At 43.0% G+C, this 22,762-nt stretch overlaps 1 protein-coding gene across 1 annotated transcript in view; it reads left to right on the top strand.

The window, feature by feature from the left end:
- Positions 1 to 1,189: 1,189 nt before the first annotated feature.
- Positions 1,190 to 22,762, top strand: part of PATJ (PATJ crumbs cell polarity complex component) — a 210,458-nt gene continuing 188,885 nt past the window's right edge. Inside the window, exons 1-10 of the mRNA XM_065409300.1 lie at positions 1,190 to 1,211; positions 1,300 to 1,466; positions 3,136 to 3,330; positions 6,403 to 6,542; positions 12,281 to 12,476; positions 14,080 to 14,208; positions 16,807 to 17,017; positions 18,762 to 18,769; positions 21,085 to 21,187; positions 22,133 to 22,224. Of these exons, the coding sequence (XP_065265372.1) occupies positions 1,190 to 1,211; positions 1,300 to 1,466; positions 3,136 to 3,330; positions 6,403 to 6,542; positions 12,281 to 12,476; positions 14,080 to 14,208; positions 16,807 to 17,017; positions 18,762 to 18,769; positions 21,085 to 21,187; positions 22,133 to 22,224 (1,263 nt within the window). The remainder of the gene's footprint in view (positions 1,212 to 1,299; positions 1,467 to 3,135; positions 3,331 to 6,402; positions 6,543 to 12,280; positions 12,477 to 14,079; positions 14,209 to 16,806; positions 17,018 to 18,761; positions 18,770 to 21,084; positions 21,188 to 22,132; positions 22,225 to 22,762) is intronic.

A 22,762-nucleotide genomic window follows, 5' to 3' on the forward strand; every position in this document is an offset into this window, starting at 1 on the left:
TATTATAACAGTACTACCTAGAGGCCTCAACCAAAATTGGGGTCCCATTGTGTTAGGCACTGAACATACACATAGTAAGAGATGGTCCCTCCCCAAAGGGCTTATTTAAATAACTAAGACAGAGGAGATGTGACTTGCTCAAGTTCATGCAGCAGGTTTGTGGTGCAGAGCTGGGAATAGAACTCAGATTTCCTTATCAAGCCCAATGCCTTACCAACTAGACCAATTTTAGGCCCTGATTCTGCAATATATTTTGTATGGGTGGAGCACCACTGATTTTGGAGGCGCTTCGCACAGGTGTAAGGTTCCACCCACATGATCAGATTGTAGGATTGACCCCTAACTATGAGGAGTCTGCCAGTATCTCAATAATTAAAACAACAATGGAAAAGTAGTTTTTTAAATAATTGTGTATTTTGAAAGGACATCAGCTTAAGATGTAGTCAATTAAAAACAAGTTTAAAATAGTTTGCTGTAACATACCTGTCTTTCAATCTCTCCGGCCATTTCTATGTCTTTTACAGTTGCATTTTTCTATGTTTAAAAATTCATTTTTTTCCCTTGTTGCTGTGTGAAAGGCCTAAACAAACAGGAAACTTGGTGACTATTTATAAGTAGCAGTGAAACTGACTGCATTTGATTGTAACAAAGGCTTGGTCTACACTTACCCCCCAAGTCGAAGTAAGGTACGCAAATTCAGCTACGTGAATAACGTAGCTGAATTCGACATACCTTACTTCGAACTTACCGCGGTTCAGACGCGGTCCACACGCGGCAGACAGGCTCCCCCATCGACTCCGCGGTACTCCTCTCGTCTAGCTGGAGTACCGCAGTCGACGGCGAGCACTTCCTGGTTCGATTTATCGCGTCCACACCAGACGCGATAAATCGAACCCGGAACTTCGATCCCCAGCCGCCGAACTAGCGCGGCAGTGTAGACATACCCAAAGTAAACAATACTGTAAGTGAAGTAAACACAATGAAAAAATAGAAGTTTTTCCTCTAATAGTGATTATAGTAATCTTACATGTTACTTTTTTTTACTGTGAGTTGACTCTGTCTCTTAAGCAATCTGCTGGAAGGTAGAACTTAGTTTACACTTGGTTTCTTAGCTGATTTTTTTTTTTTTTTTTTTTTTTTAAACTTCATCTAGGTTATTCTGACTGATTCCAAAGAGATCAAATTCACCATGCCTGAAAATCCTGCAGCAGGTAGATATTTTAAGAATAATTATCTTTGTTGAGTAGTGAGAGAATTATGAGCCAGATTTCTAATCTGTATTATTTTGGGGTGTATCAGATAAGCAGCAGGTGCTACAAATTCTTGATCGTCTGCAAATGAAACTGCGAGAGAGAGGGGAGACTTCACAGAATGAAAACCTGACTATTTTATGTAACACACTCAGAAGCCCTTTGTTTAATCAGATACTGACCCTTCAGCAGTCCATCAAGCAACTGAAGGAGCAAGTAAGTTGAAAGTTACATTTTTTGGCAATATTTTTTTAGGAATTTAAAATATGGTATGTAGGTGTTGTATCACTGGGGAGGCTGCCATTTGGCTTTATAAACTGTGACTTGGGTGATTGAATGTTCTAACTGTTTTCTACCACATTGGTATTTAACTGGGCTATGGCTCCCATAACTGTAGGATCTGAGTGCCTGTGGCATGCTCACCTGTACACCCAGTTCAAGTCATAGGGCTAGTTGAGCCAGGCACATGAACTTAAAATCAGGAATTAATTCTGCATGCCCTGGGTGCCAGTGATCTCTGCAGGTGTCCTGTCATTATCCACATGGCTGTAGAAGACCTATTTGCATGTACATGCAAATACATCTAGGAGCAGAGTTTGTGGCAAGTGCATAACAAATGAATACCTGGAATATTCAGAATCGTTATTCAAAAAGTTGATTTTGTTCAGGTTCCTTTTAAACATACTCCTGAGCGAGAGAACTCTTTCTCCTGCTTGGCATGTCAACATTTGTAATTCCCAGGGGAAAGCTTCTGCATTTGTTAGTTGACTGGTGTTGCTATACATTGCACATGCTATAATTGCTAGGTGCTGGAATTCAATCTGTTGCTTGTGGACCAGACCCAGCCAGGGGGAACACAGGTGTGGCCTGTGAACTGGAGAAAGCACAAGTGGCTCTTCTGCTGTTGGTTCTGCTTTCCTGCACTCTTGAGCGGTAACACGCTTTGGCTGAAATAACTGAATCGAGGAAGGCTCATGAGACCTGGGATAAAATTTTCAGAAGTGCCTAGGTGTCTTAGCATAAGTCCTGTTGACTTGCAGTGAGACTTAAGTCAGGTCTACATTACAAACTGTTACCAGCATAGCTATATTGATCAGGAGTATGATGAGATATGATTTGTGACCACCATAGCTGTGCTAGCAAAGGCCCCTTGTGTAGATGCAATTATACTAGCAAAATTGTGCTTTTGCCAGGATAGTTATACTGGCAGATAAGCCAGTATAGTTTATTTGACTCAGTTTTGCCAGTGTAAGCTGTGTCCACACTAGGCTAAAGCCATACTAACAAAGCTTTCCAAGTGTAGACCTGGCCTTAGGTACCTAAGTCTCTTTTGAACATGGGACTTAGGCGCCTAAGTGACCCAGGTGCATTTGAAAATTTAACCCGTAGTCTGAAGGCTATTTCGACACTCACTCCTTCCACATGTGTTTAGCTCCTGGGGAGGAGAGGGAAAAACAGGAGAGTAGGAAAAGACAAGAAAGAGGGATGTAATGAATATAGGGAGAATGAAAGGGAAGAAAAAATATTTTTTCATTAAAAAAATAACTGAAACATGAAGGGATTGTATTTTAATTCTTTTTTAATACCAAAGGAACACTGTTTTGGCTATTGCTGCTGTCATGCTGCATTCCTTTTTCTGGCTCCAGCTGATTCTGCATTCTTTCTGCCTCTTTCTTTTCCTCCTGTTTTTATTTTGTGCACAAATTAGATGTCGTCCCTTAGTAAGTGCCTGTTCCTGTTAGTCCTTTCACACACTTGGTGAAACTGTTTAGGTAATCCTGATGTATGTACTAGGTATTAATATTCTGATTTAAAATGCTGATAAATTGTTTATATGGCTGGTTTTGTACAAAATATTATACCTGCAAATCTGTTTTTATAACAGCTCAATTACATGCCTTCAGACCGTTCGGTGGACTTTGATTTTACTAAGAGAGGGTTACTAGTATTTGATGCTGACAGATCCATTACTAATGGGAACATGTATATGGCTTATAATTCATCTGGATCCAGAGTAGATCCACTCAATCCAAAACTAGGAGCTGATGAATTCAATATGATGATCCAACGGATGGCAAAGGTAAAGTCCTGTCATGGCCAGTGTGTTTAAACTTATTTTCAACAAATGTTTAATTCTTTTGCATACATTGTGTTGCAATAGATTGCCAAACATAACTTTCTGTACTGTATCTGGGGGAGTGATGTCTTATAACTCAGTAGGAGAGTAGAGTTGGTTGGGATTCCCCCCTGGTGGAAAAACTTTGACAAGAATGGAATATATTTTGCTTTTGTTGACTTTTTTAAATCTTATAATCAATACCCCAAAACAGAAAAAATTCAGTTGGCGAAAACCATAATTATTTTGCCTATTGATGAAATTTCATGGGAAATAGACATTTCCTGAAAAAATTTCAGTTTTGAATTTTAACCTGCTGAATAGGAACGTGTAGTGAAGCGATGACTCACTGGCACGGCGCCTCCTGCTGGTCATCTCAGGAATTAGCTCATCCAGCACTCAGAGCGCCCGCTGCTGGCCGATGTCTCATTTGCCTCAGGCCCTTATGTCCCTCCCAGACCCCGGTGCCCCTTACCTTGAGGTTCTGCCCTCTGCAGTACCTCTGCTCTGGTCTCCCCTCCCAAGGAAACCCCTAATCCTCTAAACCCACCTTGCCTCAGTGGCTAGTCAGTCATCATCCAGCCCCCTTTCCTTGGGGCAAACTGCAGTCTGGAATGGCCACTCATCATTGGCAAGGGGGTCAGACCAGCTGCCTCTGCCTAACCCCGGGCTGTAGCCTTTGCAACCCCAGTACCTGTTTTGGCCTTTTAGCAAGGCCCGCAGCCTGGGGATTTACCAGGCTGGAGCTCCCCAGCTCCTCTTGTCTTCCCCCAGCCCTGCTTCGTTCCCTATACCCTGAGTTCCCAAGGCTGGCAAGAGAGTCCTACAGCTCCTGGCCCACAGCCTAGGGTTACCATATCTATTAAATAAAAAAAGAGGACCCTCCACGGGCCCTGGCCCCGCCCATTTCCCCAGCCCCGCCCCAACCCCGCCCCTTCCCTGCCCTAACTCCGCCCCCTCCTCCCTCCCACTCCCAGCCACGGGGAAAGGGCTGCCCGAGCGCTACCGGCTTCACGGTTTGCCGGACAGCCCCCAGACCCTGCGCCCCCGGCCGGCGCTTCCCCAGCGCAGCTGGAGCCCGGGAGGGGAAGCGCCCAGCCGGGGGCGCAGGGTCTGGAGGCTGCCCGGCAAACCGTGAAGCCGGTAGCGCTTGAGCTTCGGGCAGCCCCCTTGCCTCCGGACCCTGCGCCCCCAGCCGGGCACTTCCCCTCCCGGGCTCCGGCGGCGCAGGGTCCGGAGGCATGGGGGCTGCCCGAAGCCGGTAGCGCTCGGGCAGCCCGGCTCTGTTTAAGAGCCAGGCTGCCCGAGCGCTACCGGCTTCGGGCAGCCCCCATGCCCGGCTCTTAAACAGAGCCGAAGAGTCAGCGGAGGAGCAGAGCCGCGGAGGCTCTGCTCCTCCGCTGACTCTTCGGCTCTGTTTAAGAGCCGAGCTGCCCGAGCGCTATGGGCTTCAGGCAGCCCCCATGCCTCCGGACCCCAGCCGCCGGCCGGGCACTTCCCCTCCCGGGCTCCGGCGGCGCAGGGTCTGGAGGCATGGGGGCTGCCCGAAGCCGGTAGCGCTCGGCTCTTAAACAGAGCCGAAGAGTCGGGGAGGAGCAGAGCTGCCATTTTCCCGGACATGTTCGGCTTTTTGGCAATTCCCCCCAGACGGGGGTTTGAGTGCTGAAAAGCCGGACGTGTCCGGGAAAAAGAGGACGTATGGTAACCCTACCGCAGCCCTTTTATCAGGGTCAGCTGCAGGGCTGGCTCCAGGGTTTTTGCCGCCCCAAGCAGCCCAAACAAACAAACAAACAAAAGCCGCCATCGCGATCTGCGGCACTTCGGTGGGAGGTCCTTCACTCCGAGCCGGAGTGAGGGACCCTCTGCTGAATTGCCGCCGAATAGCTGGACGTGCCGCTCCCCTCCGGAATGGCCGCCCCAAGCACCTGCTTGCTAAGCTGGTGCCTGGAGCTGGCCCTGGTCAGCTGGGCCCTGATTGGGCTGGCCCTAGCTGTGGCTGCTTCCCCAATCAGCCTAGCATGGCTGTTTTAACCCCTGTTCTCCAGGAGTGGGGCAGCTGTCACACTACACAGAGATATTAACAGTGAAAGTGATTTAAAACATTTTATATACCCCTTAATTTAATTTTAATACAACTTGATTTTAAAACCTAGTCAGACTGATACTAACTTCATGAACATAGGTGGTGTAGCATATTAGTGATATCACTATATATGCAGAGCCATTGTTGTACAGGCACAGGGATCCAGCCATGTAGGACTGGGCTTACCCTATGCATTTAGAACTGGGCATTATTTTCATCAGTTGGGTTAATTGGTTAGTCATTCCTTTCTATATTAAATAACTGTTTCTAATTGACTACCTTAATGTAACTGTAGTGTTTTAAGCACAACTTTTCTCATTAGTGTTCCATTATAGCTAAATCTTTTACTGGTTGAGTTAAAGACTGAACATTATTTTAAATAAAACAGATGTGATTAAAGTATTTTTTCATGGGTATTTTATGCCAGTAAACAAACGCAGAAACTCTGTACTGGAACTGAAAAACAGAACAGTTGCAAAAAAACTACTGGTTACTCTTAAGTGTGAAATTACAGGGGGAGGGAAAAAATATGTGTTTAAAAACCATAGCCTTTGAATACAGAGCTAAAAACTAACCCTTTCTAAAGCAAAAAGCAGCCAAAACACAAGTTATTTGGTTTAGTTATGCAATATTTCCAGAAATGCTAAATAAATTGCATTAATCAGCATTTTGTTCATACTTTTTGTCCAGTTTGGAATTCATCTCATAATCTGAATGAAGTGTGAAAGCAGCTCTTAAATTTCCTGAGGGTTCAGAACCTTGGGCTGCCTGTATATACTGCATTCTGTTATATGAAAAATAATAAATAGGAGAGTTTTATAGAAATAACATATGTTCAAAATTCTGCATTTTTTTTTTTTTTTTTTAGAAGGGGAAAGACTAGTTCTCCTTGTACTCATAAATTTTAAACAAGATCATTCTACTGTGTTGAAAATTAACCCTTTTTTTATTAGGGCAGGCAAATAGAATACATAGATATAGAAAAACCATCTGTTGGAGGCCTTGGTTTTAGTGTGATTGCCCTTAAAAATCAAACGGTGGGAGAAGCTGGTATCTTTGTCAAGGAAATCCAACCAGGAAGCATAGCTGCCAGGTAAGAATATGCATATTTGTGTTTTATTAACCGTTATTTTTTAAAATCCTCTTTCAGAAGTGTGGCAAAATTGTGATTTTGCGTGTTTAAAAAAATAATTGCAAGAAAAACACTGGCTAAGATTTTAAAAACTGACTAATAACTTTGGAAAAAAACAACGAGGAGTCCTTGTGGCATCTTAGAGACTAACAAATTTATTTGGGCATAAGCTTTCATGGGCTAAAACCCACTTCATCAGATGCATGGAGTGAAAAATAATTTTGGGTATGCAGTGTTGTAGATGTGTTGTCCCAGGATATTAGACACACAAGGTGGGCGAGGTAATATCTTTTATTGGACCAACTTCTTTTGGTGAGAGAGGCAAGCTTTTGAGCTTATACAGAGCTCTTCTCCGGTCTCGGAAATGAACTCAGAGTGTCACAGCTACAGCGGACGAAACCACACTCTTGATCATTACATTGATTTTCTGTGGGGGAAAAATTGGCTATGAAATCCTTACCAAACATCTTATCCCCCACAATCTCTCCATCACCTAGAGCAGGGGTTCTTTCTGAGGCCCCACTCAACATGCTAGAAAAACTCTGGGGCCTGGTGGATGGACCCTGGGGTATAGGCATAGTTTGACTTCTATGGGAGGGTGGGGGGAAGGGAACAAGGGCTGGCAGGGCTCGGCCCAGCTCTGCATAGCAGGGTCCAGGGAGGGAGTGCTACCTCCAGCCCTGGCCACCCACCTGTCTGCGGCTGTGTGCCAGTGGCTACTCCCTGAGGGCTCTGCTGGGCCTGGAGATGCCTGGGCAGCTCTGACTGGCTGGGTGAGCAGTCAAAGGAGGCTGGGAGCTGAGGAGCAGATGCAACCCCAGGCACCAGCAGCAGCAGATGGGGGAATGCCACGGCTGCCCACTCCATGGCACCACCAGCCAGAGGAGCAGCTGCCCCTCACTGCCTGGCTTGGTCTTCCTGCCTAGGATCTGGCCAGAGGGTAGGGGCTGAGGGAGAAGAGGAGGTCGGGGTGTGTGTGTGGAGCTGCCCCCAGGACTACCCCACTCTGGATAAGGCACTGCAGTTTGGGGAGCAACACCGTTGTGCCCCTTCAACTCTGCCCAGGGGCTCAAGGTTTCTCCTGGCGTCAGGGGGACATGGGGAGCTCGGGGTTTCAGCCCTGCACTGCTCACGGCTTCAGCCCCGTACCGCTCCCTGCTTCAGCTCCATGTGCGGGGGGGGTGTGCTGAGCCCCGGTTCAGCCCGAATGAGGCGCCTGGGCTCGCAGCTTCAGCACTGGGGCTTGCAGCTTCAGCCCTGTGCTGCTCCCTGCTTCAGCCCCATGGGAGGTGCTGGGGCTCGGGGCACCAGGTTTCAGTGGCAGGGCTCCACGGTCCCCCTGAAAGGGCTTGCGGACCCACAGGGGGCTGCAGACCCCTGGTTGAGAACCGCTGACCTAGAGGACAGCTATACAGTCCCGATATTCAACTACCAAATAGTGATCAAACCAGTAGACAAAGGGGGCGCCATCCTAGTCCTCAACCAAGATGACTCTGTTAACGAGGGCAAGAGACAACTCTGTGTCACTACCTACTATAAAGAGCTCAAAGAAGATCCCACACCACAATTTACCGAGGAATTAACGGATATCATGAAATCCTTCCCCAAACAACCTCAAGAGATGCTCTACAACCTCATCCCCCAGGGACCTTCTACATGCTTCCCAAGATACATGCACAAGAGAACCCAGGCAGACCCATCCTATCTGGCCACAGCATCTTACTGAAGGAATATTGAGATTCATAGAAACTATCCTCAAATCACTCACCACACAAAGGGCCAGTTTCTTCCAGGACACAACCAACTTCCTCCAGAAACTCCACTACATTAACAACATCCCTTACAGTGACAGCATTGCTGCCTGCATCAAATATTTACAAGATAATGGACAACCCTCAGATATCCACCACAAACACATCACCAAATTCATCCTCACACATAATTTAATATTCAACAACAAACATATTGTCGAACCATGGGTACAGTCATGGGTACTAGGATGGCTCCAATATACCAATCTCTTCATTGGCCACCTTGAAGAAGAATTTCTGGAGAGATGTACTATGAAACCAATGATATGCCTGATAGTCTGTCCAGAGGATGAAAATATCTAAACTCCCTCAGATTTCCACCACAACTTCAACAATCACCACACATCCATTCTACTTGCTAGAGTGGGAATGTTCTAGAGAATCAACTTCCTGGACACCACAATCAGCTTCAACAATGGAATACTGCAGACAACTATATACGAGAAACACACTGATCTCCGCACCTACCTTCGCAGATTCAGTAACCACCCCAAAATGCACCAAGAAATCTGTTATCTACAGACAGGCACCACAGTATATGCCCCGAGGAGAAAGTCCAGGACATATTTCTTAACACGCTTAAATACCGACTTCACCAAACAAGGACATTCCACCATAGAAGTAGATTGCATCATGGAACAAGCCACCCAAATACCAAAGAGAACCTGCTTCAATACAGAAATAAAGCCCCTTCTGACCTCACACCTCTAGCTGTCACCTACCACCCCAAACTGGAACTCATATTGGGGTATCCTCGAACAATAACCCCTACTGAATGGGGACCACATCTGGAAAGAAATTTTTTCTAACCCCCCTCTTCTGACATTCAAACAACCCCCCCATCCTCTTCAAGCTCATCATCAGAAGGAAGCTCCCCACAGACTAGGACACATGAACTCAAAGTGGCACCAGACCTTGCCTGAACCACAGATGCAAAACCTGTAGTCATATCTTCACTGCTACAATGATCAACACTCCCCACAACACACCTTTCAAGATCCATGGGTCCTACACGTCCCTATCACAGTGCACGAAATACCCCTATAATAACTATGTGGGTGAAACCAGACAATCGCTACTCTCTCAAACGAACTCTCAAAAAAAGACAAAAAACACCATATCACCTGTGGGTGAACCCTCTTCACATAGCTATCACTGACCTCTCAAGCGATGTCTACACTACTGCAGCATTGATGCTCCGGTAATAGGTGCATCGGCGGTCGATTTAGCAGATCTAGTGAAGACCCGCTAAAACGATGGCAGAGCATTCTCCGGTCGACCCCCAGTACTCCACTGGGAATGAGAGGAGTACGGTAAGTGTTTCCCGTTGACCCAGCACGGTGTAGACAGTGCAGTAAGTCAACCTAAGCCACGAGTTGCGTAACTTAGGTTGACTTACCACAGTAGTGTAGACAAAGCCTCACTCCTCCTCCTCAAAGGAAGCCTGCACAACACCTTCAAAGGATGAGCCTGGGAGCTTAAATTCATAACTTTGCTAGATACTAAAAATCATGGACTGAATACAGACACTGGATTTATGGTTTATTACAATAATCAGTAACCCACCTAAACCCTCCCGCCCCCAATTTGTTTTCCTTTCTTCCCCTATGACTGGGGGGGTGTTAATAGGCCACTTCACCTTGAATGGTCCCTTGAAATATATGTTAACTACTTATGCTAAATAATCTGATCCACCTTGCATTTAGCTGTGATGCTCCACGGGCACATCTATACTTAATGCAGCATTTTAACACAGCTGCGCTACTGTAGCACTTTAATGAAGAAGCTTTACACCGATGGGAGTCCCGTCGGCATAGTTAATCAACCTCCCTGAGAGGTGCTGTCTACAAGGGGGGTTAGATTGGTGTAACTACGTCGCCAATAGGTGTGGATTTTTCACACTCCTGAGCGACCTAGTTATACTGATGCAGGTCTGTAGTGTAGACCAGACCTAAGTATGTTTCTCAGACCCGAAGAAGAATTCTATTGGTGAGAGAGACAAGCTTTCAAACTTAAATAGAAGTTGGTCCAATAAAAGATATTACCTCACCCACCTTGTCTCTCTAGTAGTTTGGGTGTCTTAATTTGTGGCTGCCCACCTTTTTGGGACCATCTTAAAGGGGCGTGATTTTTTTTTTATCAGAGGACATGTGCTCAGCACTTTCTGAAAGTTAGGCCCTCTGACGTGGCTGAGGTTGGCCACCCAAAAATGGAGGTGCCAAAAATCACTAGTCACTTTGGAAAATCTTGGCATGGCCGCTATGATTAATTAACCCACCCCATGAGAATTCAAGGGACACAAGGAACTTAAAAATCATACGCCTGTTTGAATTTTTGAACGTGCTATTAGTGTCCCTGAAAGAGATTAGAGAAGAAGGAACTCTATTTACTTTACTTTGTGCATACTGTGTGTATAGTCAGTTTTACTGTTTCCCATGTAAGGTTCGGTCCCGATCCTGCTGGAGGATTCCTGCACAGATCTCCTTGGAGGATCAGGGCTTTAGGCAGGTCCCTCTGTGGTTTGTGTGGGTCTGTCACATAGAGACACAGGACATCCTTTTAAAAAACAAATGGCAAAATTACAAAACTTGAGCACCCCCCCCCACCCCCCCCGCCCAAGCGCGTGCGCCCCAATGGCAAGTGTAGTGCCTAGAACTACTTTTAATGCATTTAAAGAAAATGTGACTAGGCTTCAAAATGATGGTGTCCTTTCTAAAAGAACTCATCCTGGAGTGTCCCAACACAAGATTACTCTTCCACCCCCACCCCCCTATCGCGGGAAGAGGTTGGAATGCAGAGGGCACACTAAGGAACACTTAAGAAAAACGTACTAAGCTGTTTAAAAGTGGAGAAAGGTGAATTCATTTTGATGTCAAAGGGGAATATTACACTTCAGGGCATGCTGGCCTGCTGCTGACACGATGTGATCATGAGATATAAAATGCCCTTGATCTCTGAACAGACACCCATTAGGGCAAAGTTCAAGGAATTTATTTACCAAAAAAACCTCCATGTTGTTAGTTTTGTTTTATTTTTAAATTCCACTTAAATGCTTCCCATTTTCCTTTTGAGATGAGATCTTCTGAAGGTGACATAGGTTAATGGTGGTTCCTACAAAATTCTGGATGCTGTTTCTGTCCCAGTAAGCATCTGGTCTAGGTCTCTGGAAGAATAATTTTATAAATATTTTTATGAAGAGGATTAAAGATTTTCTAATCACAGATGTAAATTCGTCAATAATGTGAACTAACTTCGTAGGAGTTATACCATCTTAGGCTAGCAGTAAATTGTACCTCTGTTTCCAGAAGAAAGCAGATTCACTCATTTTTATGTATCTTCACCAGTTAAGGGAGTTGAGTTTTGGTATGTTAAGTTGGCTATTGCAAAGTCTGTTGAAACGCAGTACCCTCTAAATGTACATCTTAACAATCTTTAGGTTGAATAATGAGAGAGAGCCATGTCCTGCTGTAAGTACTTGGAGATAATGTAGCATAGTGCTAAAAGGAATGGAAAATACTCTTTCTCTACCCTCCGCCCCCTTGTGTGACTACAAGAATTGAATATCTCTGGTATGAAGCATAATCAAGAATGAGCTAGAATTTCATTGAATTTTGAATGGGAACACACTGAAAGATCTAGCAAGTGTATGTACCATAGTAGTGTTGCAGCAAAAATCAATTTGGCTGGGTTATTAAATAGAATGTGGTATGCACATAACTTGTATGCTAGTGGAGACAACGTAATAAATTAACAATTTTAATATAATTCACTTAATATTGCATTACCGTCTATTCTGAATGTTCCAATTTAGATGACAAAATCCTGTTATGCAGTTACATCTCTTTTTAAAAAATAAAAAATAAAAAAATCTTTTAATCTTTTATCAAGGGATCAGAGATTAAAGGAAAATGACCACATTCTGGCCATTAACCACACGCCGTTGGATCAGAATATTTCCCATCAGCAGGCTATTGCACTGCTCCAACAATCCACAGGATCTTTACATCTGGTTGTTGCTAGAGAGTCAGTCCAAAGAAACAGCGGAGTCTCAGCTGTCTTAAGTGACACACATCCGCCTGAACCTGTGAGTAATGATACTGTCAATCAGTTTTTGGAAGGTGTTAGTGCTTTTTAAACATATGAAAGGATTTTTATAGTTTTAACTATTTTTGTTTTACAGCAGCTAACGGTATGTGCTTTTTAATTGTGTCTAAGAATGCAGGTATTTCATTTTAAAGTTATCATGCCCTAAATATAATGTTTCCATTGCAAAGCTGCCTGAATTTGTTGTAAAGTAGATACTGGGTTTTTTGTGGGGGACCTGGAGCTGACGCTTTAGTCGGTTGACCTATTCTCAGTAGCGGAGCCTACTTAGGGTAGGGCAATTTACAAGTTCACCCAATGCAAACCATTTTACCTTGGGCAATTGGACTCTGGTTATGACTTAAAAGAGGGTAGGCAGTGTTTACTTTCAGCAGTCTCCACTGATCAGAACACGATCTACTAAAACCTTAGCTCCCCAAAGCAATGTCTTATTTAAATAAAGTGATGCATACATGCATCACTGTGAAGGGAACATCTTGATTGCATGGTTAGTTTGCCATTTTTTCATATCAACTTTTATATGTTGCTAGTCTCCACTGATTGTGAACCCACTAATTTTCTTGAGCGTGAGGGCTTATCATATACTCGGTTATGTAATCTCACAGGCCCTGATGATGTAGTAGGGCCACACATGCCTGAGAATGGGGTTTGCAATATTGGGATCTTAATTTGTTATATTGGAAGCTTTGCTGGAGATCTTTTTAAGAGGGATTTTTGTTATACTGGATAATTATTTCCCTCATGAATATTGTAGAGCCAGTGAAATTTGAAGGTTTTAGTGGATAATCAATATTGTTTATTGCTCTGAAAATTTTAAAGAATTAAATTTTAACTGCTTTGTCATTAAAGCATTTGCATCAAACAGACTAACAAAATAAAATAGAAATATATTTCTCTGTGGGGGGTCTTTAAACTTCCTTTATGATTTTTAACTGATCTTGGCCAAGATTTTCAGTATGCTAATAAATCCTTTATTCACAGAAGTCTTAAACCTGCCTGCTTTGCCTCATTTTGGTTTCTATGTGAGGTGTTAATATGACAGAAAAAATGGCTAGGGGTTCAGTTGTTTAACAGAGTTGTTGTTCTCAGATTGTCTTGTACACCACAAGGTTGCAGTGCAAAATAGCTTAGTGATACGCTTCCAATTCAGTATGGAAAAATTTATATTGTGCTATTCATACAGAGTGTACTGGAGCTCTATACAGCATGTAAGTGAAATAACAGAAGTAGGAAACTAGTCAAATATTAAACAAAAACTAGGCTAATGCAGACTTCTCGCTATTTCCCTCCCTATGGATTGCAGTACACTTGCTTTACCAGAAATTAAAATGGTAGTCTTTACTATTGTAAGAAATCCTAAAATTGCCTTTATGTAGTCCAGAATGGTGACTTACGAAAGTGAAAAAGCAAAATGTATGCAAAACCCATTGACTGACTGACTGACTGACCAAGACTCAATATGGCTCCTGTTATATGTGGGGAAATTGCTCTGAATAAGCTTATTAATAATTATCGGCAGAAATGAAAGCTGGAAATATTGATTATTAACTGAAATTAAAATCTCCCTCTTCTATTAATTGCAGATTCAATGGGGCCATGTTGAAGAAGTTGAACTGATTAACGATGGCTCAGGATTAGGTTTTGGAATTGTAGGAGGAAAATCAAATGGTGTTGTTGTAAGGACTATTGTTCCAGGCGGATTAGCAGATCGGGTAACTTGTTGTTTTATGTCACTTCTTATTTGGTTTTAAAGTACAATAACTTCTTTTGACAGTCCTAAAATAAACTAATATATGTAAACAAAAGGAGTCTGATAGCATCAAAGACTGAATGCCAATACATATATTGTATATAAAAATAAATACATGTTAAAGGTATGATGACTGACAAAAAGTCAACACTGGAACTGAGCTAAATTACTTCTCAGGCATGGCATGGCTTTTATTGCATTCCAGATCAGATAGAAATATTAAAAGCTTGCCCAGCATTATAATTAGCATTCAATAAAATTTCAACCATTAGTCATCGGTGTTGGGACAGCTACTCTTAACAGACATGCAGATTCTGTATAGAATGTGTATATTTGGTTACAATTTTATAGGGGCCAACTCTGCAAACTCACATTCTCATATGTGTAATCCTTAATCATGCAGGTTGTCCCACTAAAGTCATTGGCACTTACTTGCATGCAGGGCTGGCCTTATGAGTGAGCGATGTGGGCGACTTCCCAGGGTGCAGTGGTCAGGGGGGTGCTATAGTCAGGAGGCAAGGAGTGGGGTGGACCTGGGGTAAAAAGCTGCGGAAAGGAGCTTGGGGAATGGTGGGGGCAGAGGGGCCCAGGCTTGATATGGGGTGGTGGGGGAGCTTGGGGAGGCAGCAGAGGCTAGGGGGTGGGGAGTCCGTGGAGGCAGCAGGGGCCAGGGGTGCCAAAATACAAGTTCACCCAGGGCATCATTTCCCCAAGGCTGACCCAGTTGCATGAGTATGTGTTCAAAGATACAGTGCATGGGTTATTTATAAAGATTATTTATTTTTATGTGAAGAGGCTTGGGCCTATGCAGAGCCCCACTGAAGTCCGTGATACCTACACAGGTGCACGGATTCACCTGTCTGGATCAGATTGCAGCCTTGGGGTCTTAGTCTTTAAAGACCCAATCAGTGGGGGCAAAAGACAGATCTGGCTTCAAGACTAAGCTTGATAGGTTTATGGACGAGATGGTATGATGGGATAGCCTAATTTTGGCAATTAATTGGTCTTTGACTGTTAGCGGTAAATATGCCCAATGGTCTGTGATGGGATGTTAGATGGGGTGGGATCTGAGTTACTACAGAGAATTCTTTCCTGGGTGTCTGGCTGGGGTCGGGAAGGAATTTTCTTCCAGGGCAGATTGGCAGAGGCCCTGGGGGTTTTTCGCCTTCCTCTGCAGCGTGGGGCACGGGTCACTTGCTGGTGGATTCTCTGCACCTTGAAGTCTTTATACCACGATTTGAGGACTTCAGTAGCTCAGACATAGGTTAGGAGTTTGATTCTGGAGTGGGTGGGTGAGATTCTGTGGCCTGCGTTGTGCAGGAGGTCAGACTAGACGATCATAATGGTCCCTTCTGACCTTAAAGTCTATGATTCTATGACCAGTACCAACTACCCTCAACTGAAGCATTTAACAGGGTTGGGATTCAATGAGAGCTCACCAATGACTAGTTACTAACTGCTGCCCATAACCTTAGATGTGCAAAAAAAAGACATGTTGCATTTTAAAATATTAATGTAAGGCAAGAGGCAGGTTATAGGACACTTTCCAATTCAAAACAGAAACGAAAACTGGATATTTGATGAGCTGGAATGGAAAAAGTCGGCTGTTGCTTGAGAGTCTCCTCTATAAAACTGTCTGAAGTAATGAATGCTTTTTCACTTACTGTGAAACACCTCTTTTGCTGTGAGGAACAAAATATTTTGGCTTCCAATGACAGCTGTAAATTAAGATATGACTGTATCAGTTTCAATTAAACAAGAGGTGCGATGCAGTTAAAAATGTGAAATAAGTATATGCTAAAGCTCGATGAAGTAACACCAGTATTAACGTGCATGTTCGTTATTATGGGCGAAGTCCTCAGCTGGTGTAAATCAGTGTACTTAAATCAACAGAAATATGAAGATTTACACCAGCTGAGGCTATGGCCCTATGTATGTTTAGTACGGTTCTTTCTTACAGTAAAAATAACAGCGTGGGTCTCAATCCAACTACTGTATCTTTTTTTGGTTTGTTTGTTTGTTTTTGTTTAAACATGAGTATTCCTAGTTATGAGTGTAGTCCCGTTACATTCAGCAGAGTTATTCACTTGAGTAAAGGCTAGTCAAGTGAGTAAGACCTGCAGGGTTGAGTTTTTAATATTTGAGCTGTTCAGGTTCTTCAAATAGCTCTAAATCAAAATGCTGTGCTTTGTATCCCTAAAATCCTCTTCTGCTATTTGATAGCATAGTTCTCAGAGAAAATCTCCGACTACAGGATTACAAAACAGTGTCAGCATTTGTTTCCCAATAAATATGAAATTTAACCTTTTTCTGTTGAATTGTACTAACAGTCTATATGGTGTTTTTGCTGTAGAACTGGCAACTGCTGTGGAAAAAGCAATGGTTAATTGTGTTAGCATTGCCTTACGTTATTTATTTTGCAGCATTGATTAATCTTATGATATTTTCGTGCACTAGCTGCCCCATGAAAATATATTACTCAATTTCAGTTCTGCAATGTAAAATTTTGGTCCAGTTACTGATTTTTTTTTTTTTTTTTTTAAATGTTCCATGTTTGAAGGATGGGAGACTGAGAACAGGAGATCACATCTTACAGATTGGAGGAACCAATGTACAAGGAATGATCAGTGAACAAGTTGCCCAAGTGCTGAGAAACTGTGGGAATTCTGTTAGGATGGTGGTTGCAAGAGATCCAGCATGTGAGATTACTGTGACGCCACCAACCCCTCTGAGCCTGCCTGTTGGTGCATTGCCCTTCTCTCCGGACAAAGGTGTAAGTATCTGACATTTCCTCACGATTCTTCAAATAAGTTATGCTGTGGCTTACAGCCAGAAAGAGAGAGCACAGCCTTCACAAGTGCTAAAGAGCTTCAGACAGACTGCAACATATTTTGTTAATTTGAGCTTCCAAATATACCATAGTATTAAATGATTCTTATTTTAGCCATCAGCTCAGCCTTCTGTAGTCTTCTACAGTATACTATAAATACCTGTTATCTCAGGGCCAGACTGACCAGGGGAGTTTCAGTGTTGCAGAATTTATTACAAAATGAGTGATTTGATTTAACAGGATCATAAACATTATCGATAAATGGAACATTTAGATCTCCTTCCTAGCTTATTACATTCTTGCTCATCTGAGTGGATTTAAAAAACAATGCTGACTTTTTTTCTTTCCTAAAATCCAGCATGCACTATGACCAGAACAGAATTATTCAGCCCAGTGAGCTACTTCTCTTCATGAAACATAAGTGTAACATCTTCCTAGTCTACACAACTATCTTTGATGGGAAATGTATTTTAAACATTTGAATCTTGTTTTAGCAAATCTCCTCCTGGTCATATCAAAGTTGCTTGGTGTTTTTTGTTTTTGTTTTTGTTTTTTAAGTCATCCTCTTCAGTTTTGAGTAATTAAAATCAACAAATGCTACTCTACATGTACAGTAGGTCTGGAAACATCAACAAAGCTGTGCTTGTACACCATCTGCTACTAATGCGCTAGTTAGATTTAGGTGTGGAATCTCTGAGTAGCCTTTTCTTTCTTCTCTTGTTCTTGATGATAACTTGGAATCTGAGAGGAGCTGTTCTTTAAAACACTTTGTTTGCATTCTTTCCCACTGGACCAGGTTGCTCCAAAGGCATCTCTTAGCTTCTGGTGGGGGAGAGTACTTCACATCTCTCTGGAGAGACCTGTCTCGCTCAAGATAGGTGATGTTGAGCTATAATGGGGAACCTGTTTAGTTCTCCTCCTCTGAAGTGAGGTTGCAGTAATAGCAGAGGACTGGGGAATGGAAAGAGCCTACACTCCAAGTGGATGAGAATGGAAATTTTCCTACTTCCTCCTGTCTTCTCACCTGCCCTCTCGAATTTTCCACCCCTTCAGGAGATATTGATGCAGCCAAGAAAACATTGGTTAAATAAATGTCATCCTGAGTACTTTAAGCTTGGTGTCTTGAAAGAGGAACATGTTTAGTGCTCTGAAAACAGGCATTTCATAAAGAATCTATATAGCCACGTAAAACCATTTGCTGGCTCTGTCACATTTTCTAAGACTATATATACAGCCTTAACTTTTCCTTCCCTAGCACGTATTATTTTCACATTTCCTGCTTTAGAGACTGACCTTGCAAATTGACTTGTTCAGCAGTATGTGTGCCATAGATCAGGCTGCAGCATCCTGCATGCTCTAGCTGCTGCAAGCCTTCTAAAATGTCCTCCTTTCTGGTGTTAGTTTTGTACTGTTTTTCCCACCCCTTTCCAGGGTCCTTCAGGTTTCTGAGACATCTAGAAATAAGCTCACATATTGCTAGTCATGACCGGGGTGAAAGTAAGTCCAGTGACTTACCGGTACGCTGGGGCCAGCTCTGGCCCCCGGAAGGGGCGGGGCCTAGGGCGGAAAGGGCATGGCTGAGGGAGTCAGAGCCAGCCCCAGCCCACCCTGTAAAGTAAGTGGGGCCCCCCCGCCCCCCACCAGGGTAGCAGCAGCAGCCCAGGTTTCCGGGGGGGTATTTAAAGGGCCTGGGGCTCCCCTGCTTCTACTGCCCCGGCCCTTTAAATAGCCGCCGGAGCCCTGGAGTAGTGGCAGTGGGGCTCCGGTGGCTATTTAAAGGGCTGGGGCAGTAGAGGCAGCGGGAGCCCTGGACTTTTTAAATAGCCCCCAGAGCCCCACAGCCCTACCCCAGGGCTCCAGCAGTGGGGCTCTGGTGGCAATTTAAAGGCCCTGGGGCTCCAGCCCCTGCTGGGAGCCCCAGGCCCTTTAAATTGCCCCCTGGGGAAGCTGGGCCACCCCAGTATGGCAAACCGGCTCTTGCCGGTACGCCGTACTGGGTTGTACTGGCTTATGTTCACCTCTGGTCATGATATCTATTGCATTCTTTGTTGGCAGAGCCCAGGCATTTAGATTGAAGAAGTATCTGGTCAATTTGCTGGTAGATTAGTTTTTGCAGAAATTGACAGCGGTAGCTAATGTGAACGTGTTTTTCCTGCTTCATTTATTGTACTTGTTAAAGGAAGGTCACGAAAATCACTTTGCACCAAGGAATCTACTGCACAAGAAAGAGAGCAATTTTTTACTACCAGAATCTCGTTCTCCTCTGACTTCTGAGAAGGCTTTTACTAGCTGAGAATTTTACAATGGCAAGATTTTTCCAGCCTTATGATTACCGCTTAAATCAGCAGAAATATGTCTTGAATTTCCAATTAGTTTGTTGTATATTAAACCACTAGTTTTGCATTAAGCTACCACAGTTCTCTACCACAGTTTCTAAATCCACACTCCTTTGTGTATACACATGTAAGGAAACAGAAAATCTCATACAGTTAGTCATGAGCAAGGCACATACGTGCAAGGCACATAGCTACAACCCACCAATTTAGCCACAGCTCGGGAATGGGTTGTTATCTTTGGGATTGTGTGTCTATATTTCCCAGAATCCACCCGTTAAGTCCATATTCTACTACTCCACTTCCAGTAACGTGCCATAGATGAATATTTTTGCAGAACTAGGAAATAGCATCAGTCATTCTGTGAAGTGCCTCTGGCGCTAAGGTTTCTGGTGTTACCTTTGAAGGAAAGGTCCTGGACTGTCAAAATGGCTCTGTGGGGAGAAACACAACCAAAGATCAAGTGAGCAAATCCAAAATGGGGGATGGTGAGGGCCAGCTTCAGGGGACCTATCCATAAATTTCTCCTCAGATCAGACCATGTCTGAATACCTTATTAGATTGTAGCTATTTATCTAAGAAAACATTGAACAGATGATTCAGAAGCCAAAAGATAGTGCCAAATTATGTACTATTCCATTCTTCTCTGTTCTAGTTTCCCTTGTTATGATGAATGGTCTCATCTCTTTTTTTTTTAAGCTGTAAAGCTTTTTAAAAAATTCTCCAGATTTTCTCCCCGCTCGCATGATTTAACTTGTGCTCAGTGGAAGTGATTTTTAACGTGGCTTTGACTTCCTGTTATCACTTCACCTTCTAAACAAGTCCTCTGAAGCTTCCACTTCTCTGTGCAGTCCAGTCCAGTTCAAATCAGGATAGTAATCATTTCAAACTTGCCCTTAAATGTAATTAAGTAGATATGCATATGATTGATATAAAATAAAATGGTGTCTTGCACACCTAGCTTTATCTTGAACACCATATTTTAAAATGTGCTATATGCATTTGTTGGATATAATTACCAAAAAGTGCATATCGTTGTTTTTTTCTGGTAGCACCCACAGTATGTTGGGTGCTTTCCAAACATAGGAGTATAACAATCTCTGTCCGAAGGAGCTCATGAGCATGTTTTACACTAAAGAGGACAAGTGTGTGGTTTCTTTAATAATTGTAAGGAATCCAAATACTTTCCATTAATAGGGTCCAAGAGAAAAATAAGTTTTGATAAAGCCAGGGGACTGAGAGCCAGGTATTTTCTCTCTTCCACTGGCATGGTGTCATGATGTCGTGTACCTGAAGCAATTCTCTATTCCTAATTAACCAATAGAGACTTTCCAAAGCACTTACTGTGTGGCATTAGGTACTGTGATAAGCATGGCCCCTTGGATGTATATGAATATCTTATGTTTTTATAGATACTTGTTTCTGATATCGTATATATTATATAGCCAAGATTTTCAAAAGTGACTAGTAATTTTGGGTGCCCAAATTGACAGCTTTATTTTCTAGCCTCTGGAAGTGAGACCCCCTTTTGAGGTGTCTGAAGTTGGTCTACCAAAATCACTGGTCACGTCTTCAAACCTTAGCCTGTAGTTTAAAATGTTAGTGATATAACAAACTTTTTTTTACTGTAATGTGGACATTCAGTTTTATAAACTGTATAATATTTTATTTCTAGGCTAACACCACTCTTTTTGATACCTATGATGTGGAGCTTACAAAAAAAGATGGACAAAGCCTTGGTATAACAATTATTGGATATACTGGAACATCTGATGTGGGTGAGTTTATACACTGACTGATTATGAAAGACTAGAGCAGAAGTTTATCAAATGCCCAGACTGGCCTTATGTTTTTGCTGAATTCTTTGATACATGCCACATAGCTCAACATGCACTTTCATTTCTTTAATGAGTTCGATGTCTGAGATTTAAAGACCTATTAGATTATCCAGTCCATCTCTCTGCCAGTGCGGGACTGTAAGCATCTCAACAGTGTTTAATGTGTGTTCCATCTTCACAAGGTGATTCTTTTTCAGCAGATAGCTATTTCATACTTTGCACTAGTGTCTGAGCTCTGGGAGCACACCAAAATATCTGTACGTAACTACGGGTGCACAGAGTGCTTTTGTCCAACTCTACATGTGAGAAAGAAGGAAAGCTTTTTGTGATTTCTACATATCCCCTTACAAAATATATTTATACAATAGAAAAGTGCATTTGTGTGAGATTTTTCACAAGGGATTTGTCTGATTTAAATTATTGAATTGCTAAAACTAAATGTAAGAGGATGAGCGAGGCCTTGATCCAGCAAAGCACTTAAACACATGCTTCACTTCTAAGCATAAATACTCCCCTTGAAGTCAAATTTATCATATGTAAGTGATTTGGTGGATCAAAGCCTGTATAGGCATGGAAACTGACCTATCATAGAAAGGGACTTTTCTGAGCAGGGTAAATCAACTAGGGCAGTATAAGGGTGCTTGCATTGCTGCTCTTCTCTTGAGTGCAGATTTGGAATCATGCATAACTACTAAATTATGTGAGTGTTGTGATTTCAATGTTCATTTGTGACTAGGAGGAGATGCAACTTCATTCCACTCGTGGACCCAGGCCTCCAGAGGTGCATGGTTCTTAAGCTCTATATAAATGTGTGCTTAACAAAAGGCCCAAATTAGTACTTTCTTTTATTTATTCATTCATTTGTTTTTGTTTTATATTTTAAAGCAGATTCTTCAGGGATCTTTGTGAAAAATATAATACCTGGCAGTGCTGCAGATCACAGTGGCCTTATACAAGTCCAGGACAAAATTGTTGCTGTAAGTGAAATATTTCATTGGATCAATTTTGGAACTAGCGGTTAATTTACATATATCTGGATTTTTAAAACACACTCTACTAAAGCTTGTTCTTCATTCACACTAAAGCACCTCCAGGTTGTAAAAGGGAGGAACGTTGGCAAATTTATGACTGTCAACAAGAATTACTATTTGAGCTAATAGCTCTGGTTTGCAGTGGTTAGATTATTAGTGTACTACCAAAAATGTGAGAGAATCGTAAATAGTAAAACAGGATAGATGTTTGGATTGAAGCATCTTAGAGCAGGGATCTTGACTTAGGACCTGATTAAAGTACTGAGCATAGGGTGACCAGACGTCCCGATATAATTGGGACTGTCCCGATATTTCGGTCTCTGTCCCGCGTCCCGACCGATCTTTGGTCGGGACGCATTTTGTCCCAATATCCGCCAGCAGCACTGTGTTGGGTTTTTTTTGTTTTTGTTTTTTTTGTTCAGCCGGCGGCCCCTTCCTCTCCCCCCCTCCCCCCCCCATGTGTCCCGATATTTTCTTCCCCTCA

Source organism: Emys orbicularis, chromosome 8 (assembly GCF_028017835.1).
Source record: "Emys orbicularis isolate rEmyOrb1 chromosome 8, rEmyOrb1.hap1, whole genome shotgun sequence".
NCBI classification, from domain to species: Eukaryota; Metazoa; Chordata; order Testudines; family Emydidae; genus Emys; species Emys orbicularis.